Source organism: Tupaia chinensis, unplaced genomic scaffold (assembly GCF_000334495.1).
Source record: "Tupaia chinensis unplaced genomic scaffold, TupChi_1.0 Scaffold000368_1, whole genome shotgun sequence".
Classification (NCBI taxonomy): Eukaryota; Metazoa; Chordata; class Mammalia; order Scandentia; family Tupaiidae; genus Tupaia; species Tupaia belangeri.
In genome coordinates, this window is record NW_006159865.1 from 2,357,239 (window position 1) to 2,373,097 (window position 15,859).

General features: G+C 38.3%; 1 protein-coding gene across 2 annotated transcripts in view; it reads left to right on the forward strand.

Annotated features, from left to right (window-relative positions):
- Nucleotides 1-15,859, forward strand: part of NGLY1 (N-glycanase 1) — a gene marked incomplete at its 5' end in the record, with an annotated part of 43,272 nt that overhangs the window by 15,707 nt on the left and 11,706 nt on the right. For both annotated transcript variants that reach the window (XM_014589676.2, XM_014589677.1), the window contains 5 exon segments: nt 6,462-6,684; nt 10,058-10,179; nt 11,698-11,843; nt 13,607-13,717; nt 15,288-15,452. In XM_014589676.2, the coding sequence (XP_014445162.1) occupies nt 6,462-6,684; nt 10,058-10,179; nt 11,698-11,843; nt 13,607-13,717; nt 15,288-15,452 (767 nt within the window).

Sequence of the window (15,859 nt, forward strand, 5' to 3'; positions counted from 1 at the left end):
GTAAATAGTGAAAAGATCAAATGAGTAAATAAATCTGTAACTCCTTATAGCAGAGTATGCATTTTTATTTTTGCGGAATATGACTTTTAAAATCGGGTTCTCTCTCTCCCTCTCCCTGTCTCTCTCTTTAATTTTGCCATTTGGTGTTTGTGCTCACCAGAGAGAGACAGAGAGGGAGAAGGAGAAGGAAAAAGCACCCTCCATGAAATAGTCAAGTCACAATTCCTTTGCCTCCACTTCTCCACCCTGTCAGGATTTGGGGCACTCAGGTACACACATGTGGCAGTTTCACAAACCATCGGTCCAGGACTCAAATCATAGGGTCAGCCACCAAGGACGCTGGCTTCCTTCACTCCAGGCCACAGAGTCACCCAAAGATCAGGTTTTAAAAGGCCAGGAAGATAAGTGGATTTACAACCTGAGATGTCAAAGGCCATGCTAAGGCAAGGCAGGGATCAGAGGTTATCTCCCAAGTGTGGTGAACAACATGAATAGAGGCAGAAAATTATAGGATCTATTTGGAGGACAATAAATAATTCTCCTTTTAAGACAAGAAGTATCTTTTGTTTCATTTTTATCTCTAATTCTTTTTGGAAAAAATAAAAACAAATTCAGTATACACTCCTCTGCCTGAAGTTCAGTATCAACTAAAATTTTATCTTAGCCTACCTAGTCTCTCACTAATGCTTTACACACGCACGACCCCTACACACAGTCAAAACTATATTATTTACTGTTCTCCAAATAGATCCTGTAATTTTCTGTTGGCAATGTTGTAAACAAACAAGTTAAGGGCAAAATTCTTGCCAAGAAAATCAATGTGGGTATTGAGCTTATTAAGCATTCTAAGAGCAGAGTGAGCTTCCTAAAATGTGTGAAGGAAAATGACCAGAAAAAGAAGGAGGACAAAGAGAAAGGGATCTGAGTTCAACTGGAGCACCAGCCTGCTCCACCCAGAGAAGCACATTTTGTGAGAACCAATGGAACGGAGCCTGAGCTTCTAAAACCTTTTCCCTATGAATTCATGGCATGATGGGTGTTAAAAATAAATTTAACTATGGTCTATTTAAAAAAAAAAAAATTCTCCACTTAAAAGATACAGACTGACTGAATGAATTGAAAAAAAAAAAAAAAAACCAGGAGCCCTCTATATGCTACTTGCAAGAAACACACCTTGCTGATAGAAACATACCTAGACTGAAAGTAAAAGACTAGAAAAAGATATTCCATGCAAATGGAAATAAAAAAAGACTGGAATTGCAGTACTGATATCAGACAAAATAGACCTTAAAACAAAAGTGATAAGAAGAGGCAAAGAAGGACACTACGTGGTACTAACAGGGCTAATCCACCAAGAAGATCTGACATGTACAGATGCCTATGCACCCAACATGAGAGTACCCAAATACGTAAAAGAAAGATTGCTAAATCTAAAGGGAGAGAGAGACTGCAACACAGGAGCATTGGGAATCTCAGCACCACTCTGTCTTTTCTGCAAAGATCATCTAGGAAAAAATAACCAAAGAGATACAGGATCTAAAGGATAGCATAAGTCAAAATGGACTTGAAAGACATCTATAAAACTTTTCACCCAACAACCACAAAATACACATTTTTGTCACCCCTCCATGGAACATCTTTGAAGATCAAACACGTGATAGGCCCAAAACAAGCCTTTACAAATTCAAAGGTCTATGCAGCATCTTCTCCAACCACAATGGAATTAAACTTGCAATTAACCGAAGAAGAACCTTCAAAAATATACAAACACATGGAAACTAAACAACCTACTCCTAAATGACTTCACAAGCAGTAGAGAAATTAAGAGTAGGATCAATTGAAACCAATGGTAATGAGCACAGGTGTTTTCATAACCTGTGGGCACAGTAAAAGCAGTCATAAGAGGGATGTTCATAGCAATTAGTGCTCACGAAAAAAAAATGGAACGGTGGCAAATAGACAACCTAAAAATGCACCTCACAGAACTGGAAACACAACAACAAAAAAATAACAGGAGAAAATAAATAATAAAGATTTGGGCACAAATCAATGAAATGGAGAATAAGAAAACTATACATAACATAAATGAAGCCAAAAGCTGGTTCTTTGAGAGGATAAGCAAGATTGACACACCGTTAGCTAGACTTATCAAGAACAGAGAAAGGAACCGGATAAATTAAATTAGCAATGAAAGAGGCAGTATTACAATAGACGTAACAAAGACAAAAGATCATAAGAGAACCCCATCTGCAACTGTACGCCAACAAACAAAACCTGGATGAGATGGATAAATTTCTGGACACATATAAAGGTTTGAACCTTGTTGAACTTGTTTAAAAGTTACGCTCATGTGGACTGTACCGTAGTGAGATCCTCAACTTTATGCCCAGAAAAAAGAAGAAAAGTTGTGTGGGATGTACAAAGACTTTATCATCCCATATATATTCAATTCCTTGGTGTTTTTTAATTTATAAATGTATCATAGAAATCTTGCTAACTCTCCAGTGTTCTATAGAACACATATCTTATTAAATATTGAGATCTCCGTTGATGGACATTGAGGTTATTTATCATTTTTCTATATTAAATGCTACCACAGTGAATTTTTTAAAATTATTTATTTATTTATTTATTTATGTATGTATGTTTGTTGTTACTATTTTTTAATTTGACCAGACAGAGACCGAGAGAGAGAGAAAGGGAAAGCGAGAAAGCAGGCTGCCAGGTCTAGGACTTGAACATGGTTGGCCATGTGGGAATCCAGCACTTTCAATGACCATGCCACCTGCCAGCCCTTGCAGTGAATATTTTTACAAAGCATGTCTCCTGGGGCCAGCAGGTGGTGTGGTGGTTGGGGCCCTGGACTCCCACATGGCCTGTAATGGTTCCAGACCCAGACCTGGTGGCTTGCTTTCTCACTTTCTCTTTTACTCTCTCTCTCTCTCTTTGTTTCTCTCTAGTCAAATTAAAAGATAATAGCAATGAATAACATTTTAAAAATAATACAAAGCATGTCTCCTGATATACATGAACAAAAATTTTTCTGGGACAGATAACCAGAAGATTCAAGGGTATGTGAAATTGCTATATTGCAGTGGAGTTCACTTTCCACTTAATCCAGAAGTCTCTAGGAGTATTTGTTCAAAGTTAATGGAATTACCAAAGTTTTATATGGATTTTATTAATGTACTAAAGGGTATGTTAATATTCTTACTAATTCATAGAAAAACATTTTAAAGAATTATTTATTTAATTATATTTATTATTATTTTTAAAATTTGCTCTAGGGCACATGCTCTCGCCAGAGAGAGAGAAAGAGGGAGAGAGAGGGAGAGAAAGTGAGAAAGCAAGCTACCAGGTCTGGGACTCAAACTGTGGTTAACCATGTAGGAGCGCAGTGCCTTAACCGCCACACCACCTGCTGGTCTCTAGAAATTCTTAATCTATTCTACATATATATCTTTTCCTTGTTAGCTGATTGCAATGTTTCCTCCCAGTGTTCTTTGTTAATTCATTTACTGTGTCTTTTGAAATTTAAAAGTTTAAATTTTTTTTTAGGGTGTGTGCACTCACTGGAGAAACAGAGGCAGAAAGTGAGAAATCACCCCCCAAGGGAGACAGCTGTGCCACAGTCCCTTCTCCTCCATTCTTCTTTCTGGATTCTGGGCATGCACACGCATGCATGCGTGCACACATGCGCTTGCACGTAAAGTGAGTTTCAAGCCTCTGCATCTGGGACTTGAACCATGGACTGCCACGTGGGAGTCCAACAACGTAACCATTACACCACCTGCTGGTCTCAAAAGTTTAAAATTTTAACATAAGAAAATTTAATTATTTTCATTATTAATTGTATAATTCGTGTTTTAATGTCTTCTCTAGCCCAAAATCATATTCCTATTCTCCTGTAAACTTATTGCTGCTTTTATAGAATTTCTTCAGTAGATAGATTTTTTTTTTAATTCTATGAATTAAGTACAAGAGGGATCTGATATTTAGATAGCTACTTGTTTCAATATCATTTGTGGAACAGTCCATCCTCTTAGAATTGCTTTGAATTGCTAACTTCATTAACTGCTGTATATTTCAGTTACAAACTTGTCTTTCAGGACTTTCTTTTGTTTCATTGGTCTCTGTTTATTTTTACCAATATCACAATATCTTACTTATTAGAATTTTATAATATGGTTTGATAAGCTGCATGCACATTTACATGATGGTTCTTACCCAGAGTTGTATCGACTCTTGTTTATCTCCTCTTTCACAGGAATTTTGTAATTTGTCAGATTTTGTGAAAAATTAATTTAAATTTTAATTGGGGTTGCACTAGATTAGAGGCTAATTAGTGGAAAATTAACAACTTTAAAAATATTGAGTTTTCACATCCAGGAAAATTACGTATTTCTGGCCTTTTTATATTCTCTATGGTGTACTTCTGTAGCTTTTTAAATTTTGGAATACACCCAACATAAATACAAGAATAGAGTGTGATATGACACACATCTGGGACCAGATGGTGACACAGAGGTAAAATGTGACACTCCGCAAGGCCGACCCACATGAAAAGGCTCTGGGTTCACATCCGAGACCTCCCTGAGTACACGCATGATCTAGGGCTGGTTGATGCTGTGGTGGATCATGGCATCAAGACTCTCTTGGGGGCACTCTCTGTCTCTCTAGCCCTCTGATGAAAGAAATAAGTAAATTTAAAAAAAATCAAACACCTATGACCATCATCAAACTTTATTAGATCTTAAGATGATACCGTATGTTTTTTATACATATTTTATTGTTTTTTAATAATAGATTATTAAAAGTAGAGTTGAGAGCCCGTATGTATGTCTCCTGATTCTCTCTCTCCCATGTCTCTCCTCTTCTTTCCAGAGATACCTCGGTCTTGAATATGGTCAAGAGATACCTTTTTATTTGGTGAAGTTGGGTATATTTTCGGTGCTTACTTGCTAGGGTCATAATATACACTACAGACATGGTTGTGTTTTTAATGTGTTTTGGGATGAGTATCCTGGATGGATTATACTGTATAGTTGAAGCACTGATAGAAAAGCTAATTGGATGCTTTTAAAAGTGTCTAGAGTTCTGTGATTTTTGACTTTGGTTTTCGTCATTATTTTATGTCCACCCCTGTAACAATTTCATATAGCCATTTAAAAATGTTCAAAACCAGGGGCCGGGGGAACCAGCAGTTAGTGTAATGGCTATGTCGCTGAACTCCCACGTAGTCGACCGCGGTTCACGTCCCGGACCCGGTGGCTTAAAACTCACACCGGGCGCGTGTGCGTGCATGCCCAAGATCCCAAGAGGAGAGTGGAGGAGAAGGGATTGCAGCGTGACTATCCCCCCGGGGGGGTGATTTCTCACTTTCTGTCTCTATGTCTCTCTCTCTCTGTCTGGCTAGTGCACGTGACCTATAGTGAAAATCTCTTCAAAAAATAGAAAAACCAGGGGCCGGCAGGTGGCACAGTGGTTAAGGGTGCTGGACTCCCACATGGCTGACTACAGCTCAGTTCCTGGACCTGGTGACTTGCTTTCTCACTTTCCCTTTCTCTCTCTCTGTCCCTCTCTGGTCAAATATAAATAAATAAATAAAGTTTTTAAAAAAGGTTCAAAACCAGACTTATTTTCATAGCTCCCTTGTACTTCAAGATCAGTTCCAAACTGACTAAGTTCAAGAGGTCATTCTGTACAGCTCACTTGTTAATGCATAATTAATGTCCGGTAGAGGATGTAAAATGATAAATGTGTAATCACGCACGTTATTGTAGTTGGTGGTCAGAAAAGTCATGACTTAATGTTTTTTATGTTTTTCTATGTAAAAATGCATCGTTACTTTTCCAACAACCCAATATTTTAGCCTTGTTCACAATACACTGACAGTTATTTGTGGCATCTTCTTTTAGAAAACTTTTTATGTCATTTTATATTTTCATATACAGTTATACACCATATAATAGCATTACGGCCAGTGATGGACTGCATACATGATGATGGTCCAGTAAGATATTTACAGGCTGGGGCCAGCAGGTGGCATTGTGGTTAAGGATGCTAGACTCCCACATGGCCGACCGTGGTTCAAGTCCTGGACCCAGAGGCTTGCTTTCTCACTTCTCTCTCTCTCGTGTGCATGCGTGCGTGCGTGTGTGTGTATCTGGAAATATTAAAATAATAAAGTTAAATAAAATGATTATTTTTAAAAAAGATTATAATAGGCTGTATCATGTAGCTAGGGTATAGCAGGCTACACCTCCCATCTGGGCTTGTGTAAGCGCACTCTGTGATGTTCACACAGTGACACATCGCCTCTCTATGCATTTTCCAGAAAGTATCTCAGTTGTTAAACAACTCATGACTATATTCCAGCCTGATATTTGAGAATAAATTATGAGTGGACATTTTTAGATTTTCTCTTTCAAACCTTACTTGATTCTCTTTTAACTTCTCAGGTACTAAAGTAAGTAATGAGGATTTTCTCTTGCTGGAGCTTTTGCACTGGTTTAAGGAAGAATTTTTTCACTGGGTAAACAACGTTTTGTGCAGCAAATGTGGTGGACAGACTAGATCTAGAGAGAACTCATTATTGCCCAGCGATGACGAGCTGAAGTGGGGTGCAAAGAAGGTCGAAGACCATTACTGCGATGCGTGCCAGTTCAGTAATCGATTTCCAAGGTGGGTGCTTGGATAATAAAACCAGTGTAGTCTCTTAGTGGAGTGGTTAGAAGTGAATTTCTATAAAAAGAACTTTTTAATCTTTATTTTAAATAACAGAAATAGATTCCTCTAGAATAGAGGTTGAGAGATTATGACTAGCAGACTGATCTAGCCCATATCTTAGTTTTTGTAAATGAAGTTTTATTAGAATACTGCAGTACCGATTAGTTTACTTACAATCTGTTACTGTTTTCATTCTGTAATAGCAGAGCTGAATACTGCTGAGAAATACCATGAGACCCACACGGTCCAAGTATTTACTCTCTGTACTTTTATAGAAAGTTTGTTGACTCTAAAATATAACTTGAGTGTTGTCATAGCATGATTAATGCTGTAAATCTTGTATTCTTTAAATACATGATTTTTAACATTCTGATAACTAATAATAATGATGCAGATAACACATAATAATACTATTAGGTTGTCAGGAAAGTCATGATGTATTCTTTTTTTCTGTGTAAAAATGCATCATGATTTTCCTGATGACCGATTAATAACAATAGTGGTGATCATTGTGTTAGTAAATACAATGCTACACCCAGAATAGTCATCAGATGAAAATATAGAAGATTAAAAGTATAGTATAGTGTGATTATATTATTTTTTTTGAAAGGTTTCTGCTATAGGGTGTGTGCGCTTGCCAGACAGACAGAGAGAGACAGAGAGACAGAAAGTGAGAAATCACCCATCACCCCCCAGGGGGGATGGTCACGCCGCAATCCCTTCTCCTCCATTCTCCTCTCGGGATCCTGGGCACGGACACACACGCGCCCGGCGTTTTAAGCCACCGGGTCCAGGACACGAACCGCGGTCAACTACGTGGGAGTCCAGCGACATACCCATTACGCTAACTGCTGGTTCCCTATATTATTTTCTTTTTAAAGCCACACTTTTTTTTTTTAATTAAGTGCTTCTCCCACCCAAGTTAACTTTCCCTCCTATCTCTGGATTTTAAAACTAAGAGAATTAAGATTTTTCAATTAACTGTTTCCATTTAAAAAATTTTTAAGCCTCTGGTCAGATTTTATTAATTGGCAGTATTAACTTTGTATTATAGGGTGAAAAAAGATACCACATTTTCAAAATATGTAATTGGGGGGATTAGGGACTCAGATCTATCCCCAATTTAGAGTGAGCCCTATGATATATAGGATTTAGGGAGAGCAGAATCCAATACTCAGTAATTATCTATGATTAGTGTAAGTTATTTTTCATTTGGCATACATTTGCACACATACTTTGCAAAGATATATGTATATAATTAAATCCTTCTCATATGATCTTTTCCATAGGTAGTTGGATGTACACTATTAACGCAGTGTAGAGTGGCACAGGCTAACATAAATGTATATATATGTTTAATGGCCAGAGGGCATATATGCTCACCAGAGAGAGAGGGAGCAAGCACCTCCAATGGCAATGGCATAGTCCCTTCCCGTCCTTCATCCCATCTTGTCAGAATAGGGGGCACACATGTACATGTGCCCAACTGCTGGGGGCAGGATTCAAACTCAGGTTGGCCATGTGGAATCTGGTAATCTGGTTCTTTTGCTTTTTTTTTTTGGAGAGGTTTTTGCTATAGGGCGTGTGTATAAATGACAAAGGGAGACAGAGAGATAGAAAGCAAGAAATCACTCCCCGGGGTGATGGCCATGCCACAGTCCCTTCTCCTCCATTCTCCTCTTGGGATCTTGGGCACACCCGAACATGTGCCTGGTGTGAGTGAGTATAAGCCACTGGGTCCAGGACTTGAACCGTGGTCCACTACATGAGAGTCTAGCGACATAACCATTACACCAACTGCTGGTCCCTAAAGTGAGAAAGCAAGACACCAGATCCGGAACTCAGACCATGGTCAGCCATGTGGGAGTCCAGCGCCTTAACCACCACACCCACTGCTGGCCCCAAGGGATCTGGTTCTTTTAACTAATATAAAACTGGCTCTAACATAGACATTTATGCAAAGTGTTATTCTTTTCCTTTCTAATCATGTGCTTGTTTTACCGATAGCTGTTCTCTGTGTAGATGAGGGATGATGAACACTATTAATTAGAAGCTAATCTGGTCTTCTGACTTGGTACCAGTAGTGTATATGCAATAGAAGAAGATGGAGGCATAGGACACTGTAATTCTACTGTTATTACTCAGTGTATATTTACAGCCTTTTCAATTATTGCCTGAGTTCTCGATTCCATTAATTCCATTTAAGCAAGAGTACCTGCTTAACAGAATTGTCTTTCATTGCAGAACCAGTTCATTCATGCCACTGTTTCCTTTCACTCCTAAGTTCTTATCTGACATCTCTGCTCAGATGGGGCACCTTTTCTGCTTAGCTGTATCAGCTTAAAATCCTTCTCAACACAATATGCAAAATTTGCTGTTCTCCAGTTTATGATAATTTTATAATTGGAGTAACCTTTTAAAAAAATGTCACAAACATCTTCCACAAAACAACTTTAAATTTAGCAAGTACCATGACCAGCAGATGGCATAGTGGTTATATTGCTGGACTCCCACGTAGTTGACTGCGGTTCAACTACTGTGGCAAAAATTCACCACTAGTCTCCTGTGTGTGCATTCCCTAAATTCCAAGAGGAGAATGGAGGAGAAGGGATTGTGGTGTGGCCATCCCCTCTGGGGAGTGATTTCTCACTTTCTGTCTCTCTGTCTCTCACTGTTCTCTGGTGAACACACGCGCCCTATAGCAAAAATCTCTCTAAAAAAATTTAGCAAGCAACTTTAAATACATCAGAATTCCATTTTAGTTCAAATTATCATTAGAAAGAATAACAGCATTTTAAATAAAATCGAATTAACCTAAAGTCTTTATTGAGTAGTTTGTTAAATTTGTTTACCTTTTAAATACAAGCTAATTATAGCACTTGATTGAGTAATGCTAATGTTTTAGGCAGATTGTATAGATAATCTTACCGCGAGATGTTATTTGTTGTTCAAAACCCAGTTTAAATGAAAGTTCTCCCCATGTATTTCCCCGTAACACTAAATCTGGTTTACTGTAGAATTCCTATCACTTTCTGTCATATATTAAAATGATTTGTGTTAATTCTTAGGGCTGTAAACACTTTGAAGCCAGTGCCACTGTTTAAATCGCTTTTCACTAAAGATTCTAGCTCTATGTTTCATATATACTAGGCTTTTTAATAAAAATGTTAAAAGAAGAAATTAATCATTACTGTGTCACACAGAGGTAATAGTCTTTAAAGATCTTCGTTTTGATAAGGTGTCTTTATTAATCATTACTATGTCACACAGAGGTAATAGTCTTTAAAGATCTTCGTTTTGATAAGGTGTCTTTTTTTTTTTTAACCAGATACAATAACCCTGAGAAACTTTTGGAAACAAGATGTGGACGGTGTGGCGAGTGGGCTAACTGTTTTACGCTGTGCTGCCGAGCCCTGGGGTTCGAGGCTCGCTACGTGTGGGATTACACAGGTACAGAACATGGTGTGAGGAGAGAGGAGTGGGGCTGTGAGACTTACAGATGTGGGTTATAGTGTGAGCACTTCATTTTCTGTTTGTTACTTTCTGACCTGGTCAGTCTAAGCTTCCATTTGCCTTTTAGAAAATAACAGGAATATCAACCTCACAGATTTTTTTGAAGGAATCACAAGACGTTTGTAATATACCTAGTACTTACCTGGTTCTTTGCATTCTAAAGATTCTTTTATTGGGGCCAGCCAGTGGTATGGGGGTTAAGGCAGCCGGATTTTACAGGGCTAACTGTGCACTTTGAGTTCTGGACCTAGTGACTTGAAAAAATACCTTGGGTGCTAGTGCATACTTGCCTAGACTCCAAGAAGAGGATGGAGTTAAGGGGTTGCAGCGTGGCCGTCCACCCCCTGCTCCAGAGGGGCGAGCGTGCTCTCTTAAAAATCTCTCTATCTCTAACATGCCCTATAATAAGTTAGAAAAACAAAATAAAACAGAAATTTTAAAATATTCTTTTATTAATAATTTACCATAGCATTTATAGTAATTTATATCTGGATAAGAACATGTACAAGCATATGCCGTATCAATCTTCGTTTGTATAGAGATTACTATAATTGAGTTACTTAACTTAAATCACAGCATAAAAAAATTAATAGAAATATCTGTATTGTCCTTATTTAGAAATGATGTACATTGTCTACATGGTTAAAAGCTCTTTTTCTTACTCTTAGTTTTGCTTGTTATTTTCCTTGATTGTTTAGAATCAGTTAATAGCTTCAGATAATAGCCACTGTTCTGTCACAATAAGATAGGAAATCAGTAACCAGAGATCCAGGTAGACCTCCTTACAAGCCAAAGAATGAGACTACAGTTTCTTTCTTTTTTTTTTTTTTTTTTGAGAGAGAGATTTTTGCTATAGGGCACGTGCACTCTCCAGGAAGACACAGAGAGACAGAAAGCAAGAACTCCCCCGCATGGGGGATGTCCACGCCGCAATCCCTTCTCCTCCATTCTCCTCTCGGGATCTTGGGCATGCACGCACATGCGCCTGGTATGAGTTTAAGCCACTGGGTCCAGGACTCGAACGTCAGTCGACTACATGGGAGTCCAGCGACATAGCCATTACACTAACTGCTGGTTCCAGAAACTACAGTTTCCAAAATGGGATTAACAGTTCACATTGGCAAATAGCCTGATATTTTTGATGCTGTATTTTTAATATGTTTACTTTCTTGAGAGTGACAACACACAATATTCTTAATTAATCCTAAAATTGACTGCATTTTAAAGAGGATTATCCCCAAAACATTTTCAAGGATTTGAGACAAACAAATTAATGCAAGTATTCTGGAATCTTGGGTGCCGTAAAATGTTCACTCTGAACCAAACTTTAGAATTAATTACAAGTGATTTTATTTGATTCTTATCTGAGGAGATTGTATGTAGTGACTGGAAGTCATCCTGGTTTTATAACTGTAACTGTTTTTCCTTTTGCCCTCTTGTCTCTGACTTGAGTAGACCACGTCTGGACAGAAGTCTACTCTCCTTCCCAGCAGCGGTGGCTGCACTGCGATGCGTGCGAAGATGTGTGTGACAAACCACTCCTTTATGAAATCGGATGGGGCAAGAAGCTTTCCTATGTCATAGCATTTTCTAAAGATGAGGTAGGCCATCAGCGAAAGCAATCTTTTCCAAGAATAAGTCTTTTGACATCCCTATGAGGGTATAATTGACATACAATAGGCTTATATTTAAAATGTGCCGTTTAGTAAGTGTCATCGTCTGTCTGCCCTCATTAACTCAGCACTGCAGTCAGTGTTCATCGTGTGCAAACCATAGTGTGTTGATGCATTCACCCATTGGTGATGTTTGGGCACTTCCTGTGTTTTACTATGTCAAGTTAAGTTGCTATGAAATTTCAGGCATGCAGGTCTTTTTATGGAAATATGCTTGTTTTTCCCTTTGTTTATGCCTAGAAGTGGAGCAGCCGGATCCTATGATAGGTATACGTCTAACTTTTTAAGAAACTGCTGAGCTCTTTTCCAAAATGATGGCTCCCTTTTACAGCCTCAGCTCTCTGTGTCCTTGCTAACATGTAATATGGTCTGACTTTTTTATTTTAGCCCTTTTATTAGGGGTATAGCGATGTCTCATTGTGGTTTTTATTTGCACTTCCCTAATGACAAACAATACTGAGCATTTAAGTACTTTATCAGAAGATACATGCTTTGAGAAGATTTTTCTCCCTTTCTATAACCTGTCCTTTCATGCTTTGGAATGAGAAGAAATTGATGAAGTCTAGCTTACCAGTTTGTTCTTTTATGGATTGTGATGTTGCATCTAAGAAACTTTTGACTAGCCCAAGGTCACAATGATTTTGTCTTGGGTTTTCTTCTGGAAGTTTTATATTTTTAGTTTTACATTTAGGTCTGTGATTCATTTTGAATTAATTTTTGTAGATGGTTTAAAGTGTGCATTGAAGTTCATTTTTTTTTTATTTTAATGACTTGTTCCAGCACCATGCATTGGAAACATTGTCTTTTTCTACTGAATTGTCTTTGTAGCTTTGTCAAAAATCAGTTGTTCTGGGCCCAACATGTGGCATAGTGGTTAAGGTGCTAGACTCCCACATGGCCGACCAGGGTTCAAGTCCTGGATCTGGAGGCCGTGTACATGTGCATGCATGCCCAAAATCCTGAAAGAAGGATGGAGGAGAGGGATTTCAGCATGGCAATTCTTCCCCCCGCCCCCAGGGGGGCATAATTTCTCACTTTCTCTCTCTTTCCAACAAATGTACACACCCTATTGCAAAAATCTCTCTTGAAAAAAATTAGTTTTCAGGACCAGCAGTTGGCATAATGACTATGTTACTGGACTCCCATGTAGTTGACCGTGGTTTGAGTCCCGGACCCGGTGGTTTAAACTCATGCTGGGCATGTGTGCATGTGTGCCCAAGATCCCAAGAGGAGAATGGAGGAGAAGGGATAATGGTGTAGCCATCCCCCCTGGGGGGTGATTTCTCTCTTTCCATCTCTCCATCTCTCTCTGTCTTTCTGGCGAGTACATGCATCCTATAGCGAAAACCTCTCCCCCCCCCAAAAAAAATCAGTTTTCTATAATATAAACTTAATATAATAAAAATAGATAAAGTTTCTATATGTTAAATTGTGGAATCAGCTTAATAGATACACCTTAAAAAACTAATCTTATGAAAATTTTCTTTTTATAACAGTGTTTGAAAGCGTGCCTGTTAGAAAACTAATAAAAAGCATATTTTCACTTATTTCACAGGTTTTAAATTTTTAAACAAAAAATCATGTTTTAAATCATTGCATTTAAGATTACATACATCCTATGTATTTAGCAAATAGGAGTGACAATTGTAATCATGTTCAATATTTGTGTAACTGCCTGTAATTTGTTTCAGGTAGTTGATGTCACTTGGCGATATTCTTGTAAGCATGAAGAGGTGATCTCTAGGAGAACCAAGGTTAAAGAAGAAGTACTTCGAGAAACCATTAATGGGCTTAATAAGCAGGTATGTGATGCTGTTCATTTTTGAGAAGGTATTTGAAATTTTGTATAAAATCAGGAGTAATCACTTTTTAACCCATTGACATTCTTACAGTAGAGGCATTATTTTACAAGCAAGTATAATATGTTAAAGGTCTTTTTGTTCATCGAAAATGTCTATGATTTATTTAAATATATGCTTTTTAGATTAAGTAGTCATTTTTATTCTCAAAGTTGAATGAAAACGCTCATTACTTATAGTACATGACATGAAAAGGGAATTGTCTTATCAAAATAGTTGTGACTTGAATGTAATGACATAAACTTGCTTATGTACATATGTAAACATATACCCACACATACACTTCCATTTATCTGTGTATGGAAATACCTGAAATAAGGCACAGGAACTTATTAACAGTGACGACTTCTGAGGAGAAGAACTGGAGGCCCAAGGTGAAAAGTTCAATTTTAACTTTATACCCCATTGTTGATACTGAAAATGTTAACGCTATACATGTGGGTAGGCTTTTTGGAGTTTCATTTGTTTTACTTGTTTTTTTATTGCCAAGTGGCACAGGCAGTAATCAGAGAGGGAGAAAGCACCCCAGAGTGGAGCGCAGTCATGCTGCAATCCTTTTTCCTCCATTCTTCCCTTTGTCAGGGCCCTCGTCCGTCAGGAGTTTGGGCACACACACAGACACACACACGCTGAGGCTGGGACTCGAACCGTGGTTGGCCATGTGGGATCCAGCTCCCTTGATCACTGAGCTACAAGACCAACCCTGTTTGTTTGTTTTAACTTTAAAATATAAACAACTGCTGTTTCTTCTGGCAGGCAGAATAAAGGCATATCACTTTAATCCAGTGGACGATTTAGATTCAAGGCGAAATTTCATTCTGTTTTGAATTTGTTCTTGCTTACCATGTGTAGCCCTTTAGAGATCCCAACCTACAGTATTTGCAAGAGCTCCTTACCTCGGAAGACTCTGAATTCTGATTTCTTCCCAAAACTCTGTTTCTGCTAAAAAGTTCTTCGTTTTTTTTAGCACTTTAGTTATACCATTTTGTGCTTAGCTTCTCAGCCTCATCTCATGCCACTTAGTAACTACCAAATGCCTGAAGAGAAAAGAGATGCAGCATATTCCCTTCACCTAAATTCGTTTCTTCCCTCAGGAGCTTGGCTTCTCCAGTTTTGGTTACCTTGGGACCTTTCCATTCCATTGGAGCAGGTGCATGTCTAGAGTGTGTCTGTGTGCGTGTGTTTTCCCAGCTTTTCTAAGCAGGATAGTCATTGTACCACATGCTCATCCATCAGAGCCAGAAAAAGTGACTACCTCCATTTAATTGTAGGATAGTAGAGGTCATGGAGAATTAGAAATAGGTCTTAAACAATTTTTCAACATAAAATTTGTAAAATTGTTTGAAGTTTTTACAATGTCCTTTTTATTTCCTAAATAATATATGTATAAAATAAAATTAGTTACTTCTTTCAAGACCTTTTAAAAGGCATATGTTTTAAGTATATGTTATTGCGTAGAGATAGACCTTTACATTCCCTTCATCTTAACATGTTTTAAAAACCTGATTTACAGAGGCAACTCTCTTTGTCAGAGAACAGAAGAAAAGAACTTCTCCAGAGAATAATTGTGGAGCTTGTTGAATTTATATCTCCCAAAACCCCAAAACCTGGAGAACTTGGTGGAAGAATATCTGGGTCAGTGGCTTGGAGAGTAGCCCGAGGTGAAATGGGTCTAGAGGTATTTAATTTATACTACTACAATCATCCTTTTACTTGCGGACTTTCTAGATGATGTGCTCAGCTTGTAGAAAAATGCTATGACTTTTCAATGGACTTTGTAGAATAATTCTTTAAAAATGCAAACATTTGGAGAAAGCCAGTAATTGATCAAAATAGTCTGATCACATTTATAAGAGTTAGCAAAGCTTTTTTTTTTTTTCTTTTGGAGAGATTTTCACTGTAGGGCGCATGCGCTCGCCAGACAGACAGAGAGAGACATAGAGACAGAAAGCGAGAAATCACCCCCCAGGGGGGATGGTCACGCCGCAGTCCCTTCTCCTCCATTCTCCTCTCGGGATCTTGGGCACGCACGCACACGCGCCCGGGGTGAGTTTTAAGCCACCAGGTCCGGGACACGAACCGCGG